Source organism: Gambusia affinis, linkage group LG06 (assembly GCF_019740435.1).
Source record: "Gambusia affinis linkage group LG06, SWU_Gaff_1.0, whole genome shotgun sequence".
NCBI lineage: Eukaryota > Metazoa > Chordata > Actinopteri > Cyprinodontiformes > Poeciliidae > Gambusia > Gambusia affinis.
Window position 1 is genome coordinate 19,098,058 of NC_057873.1, and position 20,804 is coordinate 19,118,861.

The 20,804-nt window shown below is 38.2% G+C and overlaps 1 protein-coding gene across 2 annotated transcripts in view; it reads left to right on the plus strand.

The window, feature by feature from the left end:
• Positions 1–20,804, plus strand: part of vps53 (VPS53 subunit of GARP complex) — a 38,595-nt gene that overhangs the window by 6,340 nt on the left and 11,451 nt on the right. The window contains exons 5-20 of one of the 2 annotated variants that reach the window (XM_044119688.1): positions 3,067–3,153; positions 3,793–3,908; positions 4,324–4,443; positions 6,909–6,987; positions 7,091–7,234; positions 7,322–7,464; positions 9,093–9,234; positions 11,686–11,787; positions 11,861–11,955; positions 12,957–13,199; positions 17,737–17,884; positions 18,043–18,125; positions 18,210–18,288; positions 18,593–18,741; positions 18,836–18,905; positions 19,005–19,142. In XM_044119688.1, coding sequence (XP_043975623.1) covers positions 3,067–3,153; positions 3,793–3,908; positions 4,324–4,443; positions 6,909–6,987; positions 7,091–7,234; positions 7,322–7,464; positions 9,093–9,234; positions 11,686–11,787; positions 11,861–11,955; positions 12,957–13,199; positions 17,737–17,884; positions 18,043–18,125; positions 18,210–18,288; positions 18,593–18,741; positions 18,836–18,905; positions 19,005–19,142 — 1,938 coding nt within the window. Of the gene's footprint in view, positions 1–3,066; positions 3,154–3,792; positions 3,909–4,323; positions 4,444–5,074; positions 5,413–6,908; positions 6,988–7,090; positions 7,235–7,321; positions 7,465–9,092; positions 9,235–11,685; positions 11,788–11,860; positions 11,956–12,956; positions 13,200–17,736; positions 17,885–18,042; positions 18,126–18,209; positions 18,289–18,592; positions 18,742–18,835; positions 18,906–19,004; positions 19,143–20,804 lie in introns of those variants that run through there. The other variant, XM_044119689.1, reaches the window with a different exon arrangement.

Genomic DNA, 20,804 nt, shown 5'->3' on the forward strand with positions numbered 1-20,804 from the left:
CAAGGGTACTATTATTATTTTTATCGTTTTATCGCTCAGCACTGCAAATTTGATAAATTTCTATTTCTCTTTTCTTTTGAGAAACAAATTAATGCTAGATATGGTGGATCCGTTGGGTAAAATCTGTTCAATTTATTGTTTCTCCCAGTGTAGCCTTGCGTTATCTAACATCCTTCACAAAATCAAACTGTAATAAAATAATTTTTTTTTACTCCTTTTGTCAGGAAAACAGATGGACAAGAAAAAAAAAAGCAAAGAAAAATCACACAGTTGTGTTTTTTTATTCTGACTTGGCCTGCATAGACCGTTTTAACTCAGTTATTTTCAGAGTTATTCTCTTGTCCATTATAATGTTTACACATGTAGGGTGGAGGGCGTTGCTCAAGCAAAGTTCCAGCTGCTAAAATGGTTCTGTTTAGCTGATCTGATTTACTGCTGTGTTTAGCTTAAACTGCAGAAGTACCTTTTAATGTGCCATCTCCCTGAGACAACTCCACTGAGGTCAAGACGAGACAGCAAGACGAGCATGGTTTATCTTAAACATGTTCAAATGTTGTTTTTTATAAAGAGGCCGTTCTGCATCTTATCTAAACTTTACAATACTTCCTGTATGAGCCGTGGAACACGTGCAGCTTGTTGCATGTCAGGGATGCACTGGTCTGTGTGAACACAGATATCATCTCTGGCGTGGAGGCGCCTACTGGGCAGAGATCTTCTGAGCTTTCCTCAGGGCTGAATGGAGGAAAGGTGTGCTGGGAAGCAGGCCAGGTTCACTCAGCTGAGTTTGCACCACTGGACATTTTTGGTCTCTTCTGTATGCCATTTGTTTGCTGAAGAGCTCCTCCAGGAAGCCTCTTAAAAATTGAGTGGGACTTCTACACTCCCAGTACTCAGATCAAACAGCAATCACTTAATCTTTAATGAGTTTTTTTTATTTATCTTTATTTTTTTTACAATAATAGCCCTCATCAGCAGCAGCCAAAGTGTGGCGTGAAATGTAAAAAGAAAGAAAATTGTATTAAGTCAGAGGTAGATTTTGCTTCTCTTTTCCCAAAAGCCTAATTACAAGCAGGCTTGCTGTGCTGCCTTAAAAGACTGATTATTTTGATAGTCATCCTGAACAGAATACAGATTTTCAGCTTAGTGTGAGAGGTCAAACCTTGCTTTGTACGACTTAAGAGCAGAAAATTCAGATTTTGACCACAAGTCTCTGTGGACACCCGAAAAAGGATAATTTATCAATTCCTGTCACCACTCGACATATTTACATTTGTTTAAGCCTGCTTTCTGTCCATTTGTTTGTCAGAGGTAAATTCCTCGGACAGCTGGTGTTGGCTGTTTCCTGTTCTTCTGTGTGTGTATGTCGAGAGAATCTGAAGATTCTCTGTGGTGCTGCCACAGCAACGGGGCCAAATTAAGCTTATTACCTTGGTATTACATGTCAGTGCTGAGTCTCTGTTTCAGACCATCAAAGAGCAGCTGGTCGCATCAGATAATGGGAGAAACTTGAGAACATCTTACAGCTGTAGCTGTTTAATGGTATTTGAAGTGTAAAAAGCACTAATGATCTCTTTAGCCTTTATAGTGGCAGCCTTTATACTCAGCTTAGCCTTTTGCTCTTTGTGTCAACTTAAGACCTATTAATGTTTGATATCTAGTCAGCTTGTTAATTGTGTGTGCAAATTGTATATCGAAAGGTGCTCTCATTTTGGAACTTGGTAAGGACATTAGCAGCATAATTTTCGACATCAACTAATTTAAATAGAGGAAACAAATTCTTCTGATGATTCGTCTCAAACGTCCACAATGAACAATCCTTCTTAAAGTTTACAGTTTTAAGTGTGTCCCATATTTCTACAAGCAGTAACACACATCGAGAGTGAGTTCTGTTTGATGCATATAATTTAATTTTCCAGTTTACCAACAATTTTGATTCCCACCCTGGCATTTCTTGTCCATTAATACAATTATGATCAGTAAAATGTATTTGATCTAGGTTGATATTAGACTAGTAAAATTATCTTAAAAAAAGAAACAAACAAACTATAATTTCACAATGAAAACGATTTTTGATACAATCAACCAGTTCTATGTTCTGCTCCTGTAAGGAGATGTGGTTACCTGATTCCAGCAGACAATGTTTTCCATCTCAACATCAGTTTATTTTGATTTGAATCATAATCTGTAATATTTTACAAAAGGTTAACAGGCCCAAACAGGGAATCAAAACCCAAAAGAAATTAAGAGTTCAGATGTTATTATACAATTCAATTTATCCTATATGGAAGCCAGATGGGACAAAATGCCAGCATGTAGGCATATAATCAGTGTACAAATTGACCTGGATAATTTCACCATAATTAAAACAAAAACTGTATAACCTTATTTAATTGCTTCTACTTGAAACAGAAATGGATTTAATGTTTCCATTGTTTTTAGAAGATGCTAAGCTGACTATTTTTAATGTTTGTACATCTGGATACTTTCAACCAGCAGAGCTTCAGTCAATGACAATACTTTAAATTAAAGACACAACAGGCAGATTATACTACTAAAAAGTGTGCAAGGAATTTGTCAATTTCCCAATTCTGCAACTTTTTTCGGATTATCATTAATGCTCATCGTAATCCGTTTGACAATATCTGCATCTTTGATAAACAACTAGGAGGAAACACAGATGTCTCGTGTCAGCAAATTCAGCATGCAACCTGTTTTTTTTTTTTTTTTTTGTAGATCCAGCAATTTATTTGCTCTTTACTGCTTCACAGTTTATATACTCCGTTTAGATAAAGTACAGGACAAAAAACACGTTGCTTCAAAAGAGTTGGACTTCCATCAATCTTTTAAAGTGGCCACAAGCATTAGACCTCAAGGCCTTCCAAGTTTTTTATTGTTGTTATGCCATACTGTTTGATGTGCCTTCAGGCATAAAACTCGATTGTGGTGGAATAATATATATTTTCAAAGACTTTGCGACATCAAGTGCCTATAATAATTGTTGTGTGGTAACTAATCAATGGAGGCTCTTCTGAATGTGTTTAGTGTTGCTGTGTTTGTGTTCTGCAGGCTTTGGAAGAGGCCCAGATAGCCATCCAGCAACTCTTTGGCAAAATCAAAGACATTAAGGACAAGGCAGAGAAGTCGGAACAAATGGTACGCACAGCAAAACACGCACAAAAAGATGAATCACTCAGGATGTTTTTTTCTGTGGCACATGGTGAGATGCCGCTTTTATTTCTTTGAGAATGGAGAACAGTGTTGATAATGTTATTTATAAGTTAAAGTAATGCACCTTCCATCTGTGTTGCTGTTACAAGCATCACTGAGTGTGTGTGTGTGTGTGTGTGTGTGTGTGTGTGTGTGTGCTTTCATGTCAGTAAGATTCATAGAAAGGTCAGTGGGTTGGATAAGTACTGGAATAATGGCGTTGGAGGTGCTGTAGGTGGAATGGGCATGCAGATCTTTCTACATAGTATGCCTTTTCATTCAAAATGAAGCAAAAATGCTTTGTTTTGCACTATTTCAACATTGGCTCGCCTTGCGTATACAGGTAAAAAGCCTTAAAATGAACTCATTTATTCTTACTCTTTTTTTTTTGCAGTAAGCTATTTTGAAAAAAAAAAAAACAAAAAAAAAACAACAGCCTTTATGTGCATGTGCTTAGTTGGAGTGTGACTCATTAATTATAGGGGGTTCCCATGGTTATTTAGAAAAAGTGTTGGAGGGGTTTCCATTTGCTTATTGGGCCTTCTTTTCTATTTAAAATTTGATTCTCTGTCTTGTACTGTGCAGGTTAAGGAGATAACGAGGGACATCAAGCAGTTGGATCATGCCAAGCGCCACCTTACTACTTCCATAACCACCCTCAACCACCTGCACATGTTGGCGGGGGGTGTCGACTCTTTAGAGTGGGTGCACCCTATCTTATTTATCCCAAACTACGTCCTCTCTTATCCATGGATTGCATGTATGCATTTGGAAATGCCAGCTATTAGTGGGATGCGAGTTCTTGCATCCAGCAGTCTATTACAAATACTCAGTTTTATAGTTTAATTATTTAATAGAAACAAAAGTAGTGGGAAGACATTCCGTTACGTGATAGAATATGTCATTTAATTTTAAAATAGGAATATCCTGCAGAGTTTTCTCTTGTTTCAAGAAAAGTGGTACTAAGCTGTAAACACTATTTCTACAAGTGCCTGGAACATCCTTATTTCTTAAATTTAAAGATCTTTCACTGCAGTATTTTTGGTACATTAATAGTAAAGATGTAGCGATGGACTATATAAGCAAATGTTTATTAACAAAAAATTTTCATTTTAGAGCCATGACCAGAAAGCGGCAGTATGGAGAGGTGGCCAACTTGCTGCAGGGAGTGGTTAATGTGCTTGAACACTTCCAAAAATACATGGGCATACCCCAGATCAGGCAGCTTTCAGAGAGGTAACACAGCTATAACTCTCCCTCTTCAGACACACTCACACCCACGCATGCACGTATACATACACACTTTTTGGTGATCAGCATAACTCTGGAGCTCATTTCCAGCAGCCAGAGGGTGACCTCCCTTCCTCCCTCTGCTGAAAATGTTCCTCATCTCGTCTTCTGAACTGTTGAAAAGTGATTCCTTTGTTTGGGGAGGGGGTCTGTGTATTACATCCTGTTTATGCAGATATACGCACATAGAAACATTGTGCTTCACATGAAGGAAAACACAGGAAGGAAACTGTCTGAATGGGGCCTCATTATTCCAACAATTTTTTTATTTTTTTTAAGATAGCGCAGACGCCCATTTCACAGGGTGTGTTTCTGTCTCTGAATAAATAGGATTATTTATGTGAGTGTAAATTGTATGTGTTTAACATCAAATGTCATGCCTGGTGCTTTTCTGTAAGGCTTTTACCCACTTGGGGATGTTTGTTTACTCTGAAGTCACTTGCAACAATATGTTGCTGTCTGGTTTGAACAAACAGTTCTATAAACATGCACAAAACATAAAAGGTCTTTGTTATCCTCTTTCCATCCATACCAATATTTTCCAAAGAAGGAATCTGTTTTGGTCACATTAACCAGTTTCATAATCATGTTTTGTTTTATTTTTTTTGTTTTTTTAAAAACCTCTTCTGATTTGTATAAACTTATAAGAAAGACCTTCTTTTCTGTTTTGACTGAGGTGTGGTAGGTAGTCTGCATACCAAATAACAGCTGCAGCTCTGCTGTGGACAACAGGAAACACAAGTAAGGGACAAACATCAAGGCAGGGCTGGCTCAGTCTGACAAACATGGGCTGATCTGGAAGGATTTGAATCAGAATCAGCTTTGTTCGCAAAGTTTGTGCACACAGGGAATTAGGCTTTTGTTTCACTTTGCTCTCAGTGAAGGGACTGAAAATATAAATACAATGGAACAAAGGTAAGATAAATGTAAAAGTTTCATTCCCTGTGTGACTAATAAAGAAATATATGTCAAAATCTAAAACTAATGGGATTACATATCCAATGCAAAAAAACAAAAAAAAGATTTTTCAGGCAGTGGTTGGCATCTGTTGGCAAATGAATGTAAATGATTGATTTAAACAATGGGACATAGATGATGTGTTTTTTGGGGGGTTTTTGGATACTTTTAAGCCTCGAGTTCTGAGTTAAGCTCTTGCCAATTTGAGCTCCCGCAGCTAAACTTTATCAGTAAGTGTTGCATTGGAGCAGATTACCCAGGAACATTGAAGTTTCACCCAAAGTAAACCTGCCTGTGATAATATACACCTGTTATAATCCATTATAAAGTTTAAATGTGTTGCTTGGGAATTAAACAGTTCTGTTTAATTAATAATTTATTTATACTTTTTTATTAAATGTATTCTTAAATGCATATAGAATTTGTGACCATGGAAGATTAATTTTCAGTAGTGATAAGGTTTTTTTTCTTTCATTTTCGGCTCCATGTTTGTGTTGTAAAATAATGAGGTTAGTTTAATGATTTTTAATTGCATTCACCAGACATATTTATCAGAGTTGATTTTATCCAACAAACACTCGAGAACGATTAGGATTTCTGGAAGGTGTCCTTTTATAACACCTAAATCAAAACCGAGGTGATATTTTCTTATCATAGCTCTTTCTTGTGAAACAGGAGACCTGAAAACCTGAGAGACAGAGTGTTAATTTTTTTTTCCCCAAAAGCAATCTCAATGCTCTTTCTTTTTATTCATTTGTATTTTTTTTTGAAATTGCTGTTTCCTTATAATTACAGTGTAATTATAATGTATAATAATGTAATTATAATGTCTAATTTATGTTATTACAGTAAATTAGACATTCTTATATTTTCTGTGTTTTGGTGTTGGTATTTGTTTCAGGATTTAAAATCAATCTTTTTACGTATTTTCTCAGAGTGCACCGTACGTGATATTTATTACTTTGTCTTGTTTCATTAAGCAGCTAATTAATTTACATATTTACTTTGTTTTCAGCAACTTATTAAATATGATCTAATGCGTGGTTGTTTGTTTGTAAACAAACATAACAAATAACTTGCAGCCCATTAGGTGTCTAAATGCAATAGTTGCTCTTCTCTCTTTACAGTTTATGCAAAATTTTGCATTGCTAATTCCACTAGTGGGCCTAGATGAAAGGCTGCTACAGATTCATCATTAACTGAACAGAGCTTTAGGGTTGCATTATTTTACTTTTACATTTCTGCTCAGTGTCCTTGTATTTAATGTTTGTACATTAATTAAGCCAAATTATCTTTCATTTGGTTGTTAGCCATAAAAAAGCCACAGTAATTAGGGAGTGGAATTAATTGACAGTCACGTGCAGCAGAAAAATGCTATTACTCTTCTGAAATGCTGAGCTGAGCTGCCGTGGAGAACAATTAACAGCTCAATCTAATTGTTTTGTTTCTGAAAGAGTGAAGGCAGCACAGAGTGAGCTGGGGACTCAGATTCTGGCAGATTTTGAAGAAGCCTTTCCTGCTCAAGGCTCCAAGGTAAACATGTTATATAAAGAAAAATCTTTATTTTCATGTTCCTTTTTTCTCCTTATCCTCAAATAAGGAGACTTAACTTTGATGTCTAAACGCGTCCACACAGAGACCCGGTGGACCCAGTAATGTCCTCAGAGATGCCTGCCTGGTGGCAAATGTACTCGACCCGCGCATCAAACAGGAGATTATCAAAAAATTTATCAGGCAGCACCTCTCGGAGTATCTGGTTCTCTTCCAGGAAAATCAAGATGTAAGACTAAAATAAATGTTTGTTTAATCTTGCTATGCACAATTGGCGCCAGAATAAAGCGCTTAGTTATTGTCCTCTGTTTTTTAGGTCGCCTGGCTGGATAAGATTGATCGCCGCTATGCTTGGATCAAGCGACAGCTTGTAGACTACGAGGAAAAATATGGTCGCATGTTTCCTGAAGAGTGGTGCATGACGGAGCGAATCGCTGTGGAGTTCTGCCACATCACCAAGTAAAAAAAAAAAAACACACAAAAATCACGGGTGTTCAAACAAAGCTTGGGGAATTAATCACATAGTTTATGACTGCTCTAAGGGCTAATCATTTGTACAGGCAAAGAGGGTAGAAAGTGACGGGAAACAGTAAAACAAATAATGCACAGACATTGAAGAAATTTGTCATTTCAAATCCTTAGCATTATGAATTGATCTGAATTGCTGATGAGTTTCTACTCTGGAACAGCAATCGTTTTTCAGCAGTTGAAGTCAATGGCCCACATAAGCACTGACCCAGTGGGCTTTGGCCTCTGTGTGTTGCTTCTGGCTGTAACCGAAGCCCGCTTTACTTACTTCTTTCACCATAAAACCACTCAGTTGAGTCTGTCATTTTGCCACCATTCCTGCTCTCACTAAGTCAAGCTAAACTGTTGCAATGCAACCCCCTCTTGTGCTTTTTTTAAAGCGGGCTGACATTTTGAAACCAGAAGTCTGACATTGCAACACAACAGCTTCGGTGCCCTTTCTGTTCGGTTCTGTGAATTCTTCCTCTGTCAACGTCAAGGCTCAAAAACAGTTTTCCTCCAATTTCATGTCGGTGCCTCTCACACGGACCATCAAAGTGGAATGAAGGCAACAGTTCTGCCTTTAACAGGTTGTACAAAAGTGGCTTGAATGAAGAAAAATTGCAAGTATCATCTTCAGAAGGACTATAGAGATAGAAGAGTACTCATAGGCATCATCATGGATAACTGGAAGAAAAAGTTGAATTTAGAACAAAGTGGCATCAGTGGTGGTAACATGAAATGAGAAAACAAACTGCAAAGGAAACCATGATTTTGTAAACAGCTGTAGCGCCTCATTTTAGTTTAGTTACGTTTTTATATTTCTAAAAAGTTTTACACAGCCACTGTGAGTGCCTCTGAATTCAAACAATTTGACGTGTGTCAAATATATATACACAAATGTATATGCACACAGTACACACCCACAAAGTCACTTTAATCGAAGTTCAAGGCATTGAGAGAGTCTTACAAATATCTTGGGACTGTTAAAGATGGTAAACTAAACCTTGAAAACAGTTTTGACATAGTGTGCAAAAAGGCCCATCAGTATTGTTTCTAATAAGACTCTGACATTTTATTATTGACCGACCCATAATGACCATGCTTTACTATGCGTTTTTTGAGTCGGTTTTATCCTTTTCCTTGGTGTCATGCTTTTATCAAGCAACACTGAGATAAGGGAGTTCTCTTAAGCAGATTATTAAAACCGCATTATTATGTAAAATCGTCTTTTTTGAACTTTACATCATGTTATAATCTTATTCCCTCATCAAAAACATACCTGGATTTTCCACAGCAGCCATTTTGTCTATTCAAAATGCCTGGGTGGAGCCAGCGCCGCTTTCCAGGCGTAGCTTCTCTTCAGAACTGCAGTTTCCAAACTTCTGAGCTTCTGCCTCACCACTGGAGTGCTGCCCTCCTGCCACTCCCCCTTCCAATTCCTTCAGATTAGCCAGCAGCAATTAGCAAACACCTGGTGGGACTGGTGGAGTATTTGAGAAAGTGTGCCTGGGCAAGTTGCAAAGAAATACCCTTTTTGAAGCCATCTACAAGTTCTTGTTGTGTGTGTGTTTGAAAAGGGTGGAACTAGCCAAGGTGATGCGAACCCGGGCAAAGGAAATTGAAGTGAAACTGCTTCTGTTCGCTATCCAGAGGACGACAAACTTTGAGGGTTTGCTGGCCAAGCGCTTCACAGGATGCACCTTAACGGATAAACCTGGGGTAAGAAAAGTTTCCACAGTCACAAGCTTAGTCCAAACACTATCATCTCCTCAGAAAGGGAGTGTCCAACTTGAATATTGAATCAAAAGTCAAATGCACTATTCACTTACAGTAATGTTACATCAGAAAGTAATACAATCGCCTGTTTTTTTTGTTTTTTTTAATTTATGTAATAAATTTTATGTACCCACTGGCGGCAGTAGGGATTGACAGGACTTTGCTAAATTATTCATACCGCTTGAGCTTTTCCACATTTTGTCACATTACGACCACAGACATCGATGTGTTTTATTGCGATGTTTGTGACAAACTAACAAAAAGAAGTGAGGAGTTGGGAAGTAATGGATAAATAATGGACAGTTTTCAAAGTATTTAAGGATTTAAACAATGCACCTGGCATTCGTATACCCTGCAGTAAAGGCCTGGTACTTGTCCTCCATACCAACACATGAACATGCTTTGATCTTAACCATTCCGCAGCAGCTCCCCATTTCCAAGTTTGCCCTGGAGTTAGTTTCATCCGCCTTGGTATCAACTATTGTCTGAACGCCTGATGCTGCTGCCATCATTTTTACGAAGTAGGAAATGTGTGCTCAGGTGTTGTGTGGCGTTGATATAGCATTTTATGCAATACGTGTCGGCCAAATAGTTGATCACATGTTTGCTTTGTCTCTGTACTATGACTTTCTTCCTCCCATAAAGCCAGATGTGTTGTGTGCAATTAATGGCTCTACTGTCTGTAGATTTTCCTATCTGTGCTGAGGATCTTTTCAGCTCCTCCAGAGTTATTTCTCTGATTAATCCCCTTTTGCAAAGCCAAGCAGATTAGAGAAGTCTTGTTAGGGTCCAATGTTCAATTGTAGATTGAACATTGCTCTGCAGCAGGTGTTAAGGCTAAGGCTATTTTTTAAACCTAACTCTGCTTTAACTTTCTCCCTAATCTGTCTACTTTCTTGATATTTATGATGTGTCTGTTCACTGATATTCCCTAACAAACTCCTGAGGCCTTCATTGAACAGGTATTGTATAGCAGTGACGTGCGGTGAGGTTCATAGCTGGTGAGGCACTGACGTCATCAGAATCAGATTTGCAAATAGATGCATAGATTGACAGCAGTTTACAGGTTATGTTTCACTTCTGCATCCCTACACATACAAACTGTAGCTCACAAAACACACATTTCCTTAAAAAACAAAATAAATGTTATTACTGTCTTACCTCTTCCGAATCGTTTTAGCCTTGCTCGCTGTCACTTACTCGGCAGTTGAGGAGTGAACAAGACGAACGCCTGGGATCTTGAGCGCCATGAGGCAAGAGAACTGCCTGCCTCACCTCGAACCTGTTCTCTGCGTTTATAATCGCTCATTACACTAAACTCGTATACAAACACAGTTGGTGACAAAAAGCACTGTACATTATATACATAAGCTAAATTATTGGAAATAAGTTCACATATTAAATTTGTTTAAACCATTTTCACAGCAACATGCTCTTCTCCGCTTAGCAGCCAGCGCAGAGCCAGGGTTGCGCAAAAAGGTGAGGCAGAGTCGCTGCTGCCTCACCGCATCGCCTCCAAGGATTTGAATGGGAAAATAAGAAAATTCAGCGATTTTGAACAAATAAAAATCGAAATTGGTGAAGCTACATGAAAAATAAAAATTTTTTAGTACAAACCACCGGATGAATATAACAATTTAAATTACTTTATGATTATATATTTTCTTTCTTTCCATGATGGCTGGTGAGGCACTGCTTCACCTGCCTCCCCTGACCGCACGTCACTGTTGTATAGTGAGGTGACTTGTGAAGGCACCTCAGTACCTCAGCTTGCATTAGTTTTCATTTAGAATCAACATTTTCAAAACGTACGCACACCACACTTTCCAGATTGAATGAATCTTTAGGGAAATGTTTGTGTTGCTATGTCCTGTAAAATCCCGTCTGTTTTTTAAAAAATTATTATTATTATTATTATTATTATTATTATTATTATTATTATTATTATTATTATTATTATTATTATTAATTTTTTTGCACTGGAAATGTGTTGAAAACGTGAAAACATTTAGCTGTTTTCACATTTTAATTCGGTTCTCATCCTCAACATTTTTGACGCCTGAAGGCACCTTTTAATCCAGGTCATGTCTTTCGCGTGAAGGGGGAAGTGACACTTGCAGTGAAAACAGATAATAGGGACATGATTAGTAATAGCCATGTAGGCCAACCTCATCCTGACCTTATAGAGTTAAAGCTTCACAGAAGCCTTTTTGTCTGCAGTTTCGGCCAGCAATTTGGTGGAGTTGAATTATAGAAATCTATGATTAAAGCACCACAGCAAGTGATCTATAGGAAAGTGCTAAACCCTTGACTAATCCAACTACAATGAAAACATGTCTTTACAGACTGTGCATTAGAGATTAGTACCGAGGTTGTATTATATACTTTTTACAGCAGCAGAAGAGACCAGATAGCCCACTAGATCAAACTAACCCATTTTTAGAGGACGATCCGGGAGAAGATGTGGGATCAGAAAAGGATGAAGATCTTGCTAAGGTAAGTTGAAGTCGCCTAAAATTTATAGCAGCTTCAAAAGAGTCAGATCGCTGATCACTTTTTGGTTTTTCAGCCGAGGAAGCCCAAAGCTCCCGACAATCCATTCCATGGCATTATCTCCAAGTGTTTTGAGCCTCATCTCTACGTCTACATTGAGTCCCAAGACAAGTGAGCGACACACTCATAGCAGCAGAGAGCACTGAAGTGGGTTAGGGTGCAAACGGCAATTTTGAGAGCAGGTTGTATGTAAAGCTGGCCCATGAATGCTTTTTGGACTCGCTGCTCATCAATCAGTCCCTTCTCCTGTTATTCTGCTTTACCTCCTCCTGCCTCGCCAGCTCTTGTTCCTCTGCATGCTTCTGTCTCCGCTGTGGCAGAAATGTTTCCCATTAGCTGCAAAACCACAGAGACTGAAAGAAAGAGAGAGGGAGGGTGAATAAATGCTGTCACAGCAGATATGCCTATTTTCTTTCCCACCTCTTTCTCCTTTCTTTCCTTTTTTTTCTTTAGATTGCCTTTCTCTACTCTTCTTTTGTCTGATTCATGTCTCAGTCCTTTTTATTTGTTCGTTTAAAAAAAATATATATATATTCTTTTGTTGCTTATTTCTGCAGTGTTAGTTTTTGAACAACCACCTCTGCAAATTTTAACCAAGGAGCTTCAGTTCTCTTTCAGTCAGTCCCCCACCTTAATTCTGGCAATATTTTCTGTATCTGGAAAGAGTCGTATGCAAATCTGAGGAGCATAAAATGCTGTTTGTCCTGTCCAAAGGGACAGGATTGACCCATGAGGGAGCTACAGCTACAACCTCATTTCAGTTCAGTCCAAAAAGCAGAGGCCAAATCAGCTTGTACCCAGTGGGACGTTGCTGAGGAGAACAGTGGCCTGCTTGTTTTGTCCTTGGCTTTATTTGCCTGATTCAAGAGAACTGGGCCACAACAACTGGCAGCACAGAAAATTTGGCACAAGTAACACTTTCTTGTATATTTATCCAGTTGGCTCTCAGCCTCTCTGCTTGTTATTTATTTATAAGGACTCATCATATGTCTTTAATGTTTTTATATAATTAATTCATTTAATTTAAAATGACCCTAATTCTGCTGCTTAAAAATGTGCGTGTGTCTCTTTAAAACCTGTGTGGCTTTGGCGAACTGTTTCTTTATCTGCAGGAACCTTGGGGAATTGATTGACCGTTTTGTGGCTGATTTCCGAGCACAAGGCCCACCCAAGGCAGGGACCGAGGAGGGTGGCGCAGTGCTGCCCAGCTGTGCCGACCTCTTCGTTTACTACAAGAAGTGCATGGTCCAGTGTTCCCAACTGAGCACAGGCGAACCCATGATCGCCCTCACAACAATCTTCCAGAAGTTCCTCAGAGAGTACGCCTGGAAAATCCTTTCTGGCAACTTGCCAAAGTGAGAGCGGTTTCTTTTATTTGTTTTTGTTTGATAAATTAAAAAAATGTCTGGAGAAACTTTGAGAAATGAGCTGATAAACCAAATCAGATTATTTTCAGCTCAACTTTGTCTGACCGGTGAGTGTTCAGGCGAGAACTCACAAATATAATCACCGAATGTAAGATACCTAAATACAGTAATGGCAACACTCTTCAGTGTGGATGCGGTTACCGATGAGAATTCAAATCCAGGTGTATTTTGTATGAGTTAGCATTCCTCTTAGGCTAGAAGAGACTGAGAGAAACTGACCTGATGACAAGAAAATGGATCTGTTTAGTCATTTTAGTTCTTCAACTTCTGCCCATAATGAAATATGGAAGATTTGGAAATCTCAGAAGTGTTTTGGTAAAACTAGCCATGCTTATCATGCTAATCACTAATATACGATGTTAAAAATGTAAAAATATTCACTCTGTAACTTCAAAGCAAATCTTGAGTAATTATATACAGTATTTTGAATAACTATTTGCATGCAGATTTCTTCTGCTTTTCCTTTTCTATCATACTTAAATATTCCAGATCAGTGATTAATATGAAAAACATCATTTAAACATATAAAATGTGCCCCTGTGTGATAAAGAGATTATCCCTTATAACCTAATAACTGGTTGTGTCGCCCTTGGGGGCAACAGTTGACATGACGTATTTGCTTAACTAGGCCAGCACTGAGTGTTTTACATCGCTTTATTAGAATTCGGGTCCAGTCTTTTTTTTTTTTGTGAGGGGGGGGGTTGCTTCAATTCAGATTGTTGTAATTTAGTCACATTGGAGGGTTTTCAAACATGAATGGTCTTCTTGAGGTAATGTGGTGACGCATTACTTACAGTGGAACTGAAGTAAAGGCTTTGACTGGGAAAAGCCAGAACCTTTGTCAGGCTTCCAATCATTTTTCTGCTGCATAACTCAAATACCTCCACCATATTTGGCTGTCAGCATGATGTTCATTTTCTCAAATTCTGCGTTAGTTTGATTCCAGATGCAGCGGGACAGCTGTTTTCCAAAAAGTTCAGCTTTTCTTTCCTTATTCCACAGAAGGTTTTCTTAATGGTGTTGGGGATCATTGAGTTTACTTGTTTCAGATATAAGATGGGCTTTTGTGTGCTTCTGGTCAGCAGTGGTATTAGCCCTGAAACTGTATTTAAATCAGGATATGAGGTGACACATTATATGTTCCTGTTTCATGTTGTGAGAAAGGTCTTATTTAAGTGAAAACTTGATTTTGTGGGGCTGGTGTTAATCAAATTGAACCAGAAAATGGGATTAATCAGGTAGTTTGTGATTTTACAGGGGCGGCTGTCAGAGATGGGTAGAGTAGCCAAAACTTGTCCTCAATAGCTGGTTTACCGAAATATATTTTTATTCAAGTAGAAGTAAAAAGTAGTCATTCAAAAATGATTCAAGTAAAAGTATTTGCTAACAAGGCTACTCAAATGGTAAATAGCTGAATGATCTTAACCTCTGACCTAATTTGTTAAAAAAAAAATGTAATCAAAGAAACTTAAAAACAATTACAAACTCTGACATTTGAAAGATTACAATAAAAAAATTTATTTGTTTTAAATATTATTATTCAAGTAAAGGTCAATTGTATGGTTCACTAAAAATACTCAGTGTTTTTTTTTTCTTCCAAAAAGTTACAAAAATAAATAAATTAAATAATTACTAAAAACGTCTCAAAGCCATTATATTTTCTATGTAAGCTAGGCCAGTGGTCTCCAACCCTGGTTCTCGAGATCTTCTGTCCTGCAGGTTTTAGCTGCATCCCTGCTCTAACACAGCTGACTCAAATTACTAAGTTATACATAATAACAACTACCGCGTTATGGGTTTTGGGCAGGTTTTGCTGGGTACATTTCTAATGACACTTCATTCAATTAGGATAACTCATCGCTGCAATGGCTGCGGCTTTTTCTTTTAAACTCTTGTTTAGCCTTAACAGTTAACATAATCATAACTACGACACTTCGGTAAACAACTTGTTACACAAAACACTTCAAATACTGCGAGGATGTTTTTGTAAATGCTGTTTAGAACTGAATTTGTGCTCATACTGTAAACAAACCCAGCTTTGGGAATTTACAATTTTCTAGATGGTAACAAACTCATTTGTTTGAGCCTGCCACGCCTGTGTTTGTTCATTCTTTTTGGTAAATTGCAGGCCTGGTTTGCAGTTATATGTGAAACCACCATGTTCTGTCTTCACTGCGTTTGAGGGATAAGGATGGCATGCCATGAGCGATCTGGAGTTGGTTACGTTGTGGCAAAGCCTAATATGCTACCAGCGAAAACATCTCTGGCTCATTGGCCACATCAGAAATCATCCTAGGCTGGGGTGCACACACACTTGCATACAAACACACACACACATGGACTGAGATATTCCTGCACGCTAATTACAGCATTGTGTTTGCAACTAATGCATGCCATATTCTGAGCGGTATACAAATACTGTCATGGATGCACTCAGACTCTTTAGAAATCCACACACTTGCAGACACCCATCAAGTGGGGTGTGCTGTGAATTAGTTTTGTGAGGTTTTGAAAGGGGCCCTCAAAAGGAGCTTGAACTATGTTGTGGTTTTACCCACGTCTGTGTTATGACGTTTATTAATATTGTGTCGCCAGTGTGGCCTCTTTGGACCCTGTTTTTTTTTTTTGTTTTTTTTGCATCTGTGTATAATTATGTCCATTGTGGCTAAGTTATTAAAAAATGTCAGTTTTACCTGTAGTTGAAAAATATTTATATATGTTCCATTGAGAGATTAGACGAAAGAGAGGCAAATGTAGCCCTAAAAGTGGGGAAAAGTCTTTGATTTGGCATTAACTATTAAACATAGTCTCAGTGTTGTAGTACTTGAGACCGGTCTTGGTCTGGAGACCATTTTTTGATGGTCTCAGTCTCGTGCGCTGAGGACTCGGGATTTTATTTCAAGACCAGTCAAGACCGCAACTGTGGAAATATCACTAAACTTACAGTATACTGTCCAGTTTATTAACATGTTTGTTTTCACTGGATGCAAAATGCACGGATTAAAATCCAAGCAATAATGTGACTAACCAATTACATGTTTCTTCTGAACTTCTCTTTGCTAAGAAGATAGGACTGGAGCAGGGCCGGCCAAAATAAATTGTCACTGGTTAAAATATTGAAACCCATCATTATAGATTTAATTAACAAACCTGAATTGCTTGAAGTAAATCACCTAAAGAAGCAGAACATGGACTTAGTTATAGCTTTGGTTACCTCAGTAAAAGAGTTAATAACAATTATTTAAATGCAAATGCTACTAGAAGTAAGTTCAGCCCTAAAACACGTTCAGCTTTGTCTGTATTATTTTTATTCAGTTGTAGTTTTACAAAATATATGTCATGCTTCATTAGCAAAGAGGACTTGAGCGCTGTAATTAGTTTGTATTGTTCATTTACAAAAAATGCACTTCACCTGAAAAAAAATTGTATTTGGCAAAGATTAGAATTTTAAAAAACGAAATTCATGGTAAAGCCAATCCCCATCTCAGAAAACAGTAGTGTTTTCTGTCCAGGTTGGCCTCAAATTGATTAAGAATCGGCACACGTAAGCAGCTATTGTAGATTGTTACTACTGAGCCGCAATATAAGCAAATCCGCACATAATCTCTCCCGGTGTGCTCCAATTTAGCCACCTCTCCAGATCAACTCCACTATTCAGTTTGCACAGAAAAAAAGCTAAACATTGCACAAACCTTTTTTTGTCAACAATGGATGACAGTTCCACCTGCAGTTACTGTGGGACCCACCTAAAATGATAGGTTAGAATTGTTAGTACAATTTGATGGAGAGCCTAATTATGAAGCTTTTTAAGTGCTTCACAACTGAACATTTGTGCTGGTCTGACACCCTAAGTGCTTCACATGCTCCTAACAGAGGTTACCGGGGTTCATCTCTGATGCTATGAGTGTACGCTGAATAAAAATTACGGTGAAATACAATGTTTATTTTAGTTAAACAGGAAGACTCGTTGGCTAGAAAGGCTTCAGGTCGTTTAAAACTCCTGTTTTATGTGCTGCCATTTTCTCCCAACCTTCTTCCCCCTTTGTGTCTGTAAATGAATCATTTTGCTCCCACATTGTTAATAGTTGTGTATCAATTTGTTTCTCTTGTTACCTCAGCACTTCGATGACCTATGAAGAATCATATAAACCCTGGTTCACCGTTAGATTTATTTTCATGCCAGTCTCGAGAGCCATTATGAACTGAACATTCATTATCTATTAGGTGTAGACGTTTTGTGTGACATGCTTCGTTTTTACTGTTTCTACCACTTTACAATTTATGGATGTGGATTTTTTTGTCTACCAGTCAACTTCTCAGGCTGTACATGCTTTGAGTGACTGTAAGAGGAAAAAAAACAAACTAATTCAAGTAAATGAATAATGCTTTCTAAATCCTAATTTCTTTGCTTTTTGCTCTTTCTCTTTTTGCTGTTTTTCCTTTTTTTTCCCCCCAACATGTCCAGATCCAGCAGTAACAGCGGGGGTCTCACCATCACCAGCCTGCTGAAGGAAAAAGAAGGCTATGAGGCAGCGAAGTTCAATGTCGATGAGCTCTGCCTGATCTGCAGCATCCTTGGTACTGCAGAATACTGTCTGGCTACCACACAACAGGTATGTGCATAAATTATGGCTGGCATTTGCAGGACAATTTATGCAAAGTTTTGTTTAATGCTGTACACAACCACGTTCAAGCCTCTATTGTTTGCACTCTAGGCCAAGGGTTGTAAAGTGTTGTTGTGCATTACATTTTGTGCTTATATATGTTTCAGCTGGAGGAGAAGCTGAAGGAAAAAGTAGATAAGGTCCTGGTGGAGAGAATAAATCTGACCGGGGAGATGGACACTTTCAGCACGTAAGCATTTTTCACTCCACACTCAGAACACACTCATCTTCTGTGCAACAACCAAATTTCTATGCTTTCTGGGGTTTTTTACAGTGTGATCTCAAACAGTATCCAGCTGCTGGTTCAGGATCTCGATGCTGCCTGCGATCCCGCTCTGAGTGCTATGAGCAAGGTTTATAAAAGCAGTCAAACATTCAGCTCATTTAATAAAATTAAATCAAACAGCTGTCGTTCATTAAAAGACAAATACACATATTTTTGCCTGTAGCGGCAATGTCAATAGATGTTACGACACTGCATTTCTGGTGGTTTTGTGAACTTATCGCTCCCACCCAGAAGCACATTATAATTCTGTCTTTGTCTGTAATGTAATTAAATTAAATGGATTGTCACATCATGTAAGCCGTACGATTAGATGTGTTTGCGACCAGATCTTCTGCTCACTCTCTCAGTCTCTCTCGCGATCTGACCCTCAGATGCCGTGGCAGAGTGTGGAGCATGTGGGTGACCAGAGTCCTTACGTCACATCAATCATCATGCACATTAAGCAAAACGTGCCCATCATCAGAGACAACCTTGCCTCAACTCGAAAATACTTCACACAGTTTTGCATCAAATTTACAAAGTATTACACACAAATGCACTTTTTTTTATTATTCTAAGCAAGGTACTAAAGTTGTTAGAGCTAAATGCTTGTCACTTTTATCTTTCTTTTTTAGCTCTTTCATTCCTAAATTTATTAACCACTTGTTCAGATGTAAGCCTATCAGCATGGTGGGAGCCGAGCAGGTAAGTTTAAGTTGCTTCAAGTTCTCTTGAGGTCATTTCCACTGGGTGAGCATTTTACAGTGTGGGATTAAAAGTTTCTTTGGTCATTTTCTTCACCAGCTCCTCCTGGATACACACTCCCTGAAGACAGTTTTGTTGGATCTTCCATCCATAGGCTCCCAGGTCCTCAGAAAGGCACCTGCCAGTTATACCAAGATTGTAGTGAAAGGCATGACGCGTGCAGAGATGATACTTAAGGTGAGGAGTTGCGTTAAGTCATGGAGGACCATGTGCTAGGCTTCTGTGCAGCAGCTCTATTCAGACGCGTTCTCTTTTTCAAGTTGCTGTGTGGAAAATTAAATGAGTGCAAGCTTTACTTAATGAATTTTGGAAAAACTCAGCCTCATCTCTTAAAACCACTGAGGATTAAACAGCATAGCTGTCTTGGATAAACTCAGGATTACTTTGCATCTGTTTGGCTGACGGATTCTTAAGAGATCTTAAGTTTGACTCTATATACAAGACTGCCGAACTTAAACACAGTATTACTGATTTGCTGGCCTTATAGCACACTTCACATTTTATGACATTTAACTTGGGTGGCTCAATCTGTGTTGGTCGTGTTTTTTTACAACCGGAGTTTTGGGTTGGTGCCCTTTAAAGGCTGGACTCTTCAGATAAACCCTCTTATGTGTGTGGCCTGAAAAAGATTTTCTTTATTTCTGTTTAGTACAGTTGACAGTGAAGAGCTGACATGTCCCGTTAAACATGTCAGCTCTTCACTGTCAAGCCTACTTATGTTAGATTTTTTTTGTCTAACATAAGTAGACAATATAGTCTGTTAGACTTTTTCCCAAAAATAGACTGGCAAAACTAAGTACAAGAGAGTTGAGGCAGAAGTTTACATCTACCCATCATGTCATTTTAGGTTTTAGTGGTTTATTTCAACAGTTCTTATTTATGGTGTAAAGATTATATGTCACACAACTCCAATGAACTTTAAAGCAAAAATGTTGTGTTTGAATTTGAAATTATTTCTGGATTTTCTGTGCATAACATTGGAGCCTGTCAATGTTATGCACAGGCTCCAATACTAAATAAATACAATACTCCTCCACTAATATTGGATAAATGTTCCTAAGCAGACCGCACCAAAAAACACATTTTTATTGAAATCATCAAACTTCAAGTTCAGGCAATATTCTTCAGAAATGGTCAAGCTCAATAAAATTGGTTGTTTTTGTATTTTTACCAAACCAACTTCTGAGCATTGTCCACAAATCTTCAGTAAGGTTGAGTTCAAGGCCATTCCAGAGACTTAAAGGGTAACTAAATCCCAAATCCATTATAATTTTGCAAATAACTTGTCGAAGTAGTAGACTACTAAGTAGAGTGGAGCAGGGTCCATTAGAGCCAGTGGAAAGGGGCATAAATGTGTCTGTCAGATGCTATCTATATGTTTCTCTGCAAATGTTGACATTTTCTCAGAAATTTGTTGAGTTCTGTATTATTTTGCCTAAAACCACCTCAGTGCTGCCCTCTTTGGGCTGAATAGTGACTACTTTATGCAATGCACCAGCAAAACAGCCTTTCAGCCACGACATAACTTGACATTTGCCGTAGTGATCAGAACCTTGCATCTGTGACCTTCACTTCTCTAAACGCGCTTCTTGCCACTGAGACTGATCCAATCTTTCTTGTCTAACCATGAAACTTTTATTTCAGATGACATCTGGATGGTTGCAAATTTCAGTTGAATGAAAAGGTGTCAGGTTTATTTTTTTTGCTCTGCATTTTCTTTGTTGTTTATTGTTTTGATCGTTTCACCCTGACAAAAGAATTATCTCAAATAAATAGAAGCCCAATATGGGTGACGTTCATGCTCATGTTGACTCTACTAAACTGAATCATGGCTGCTTG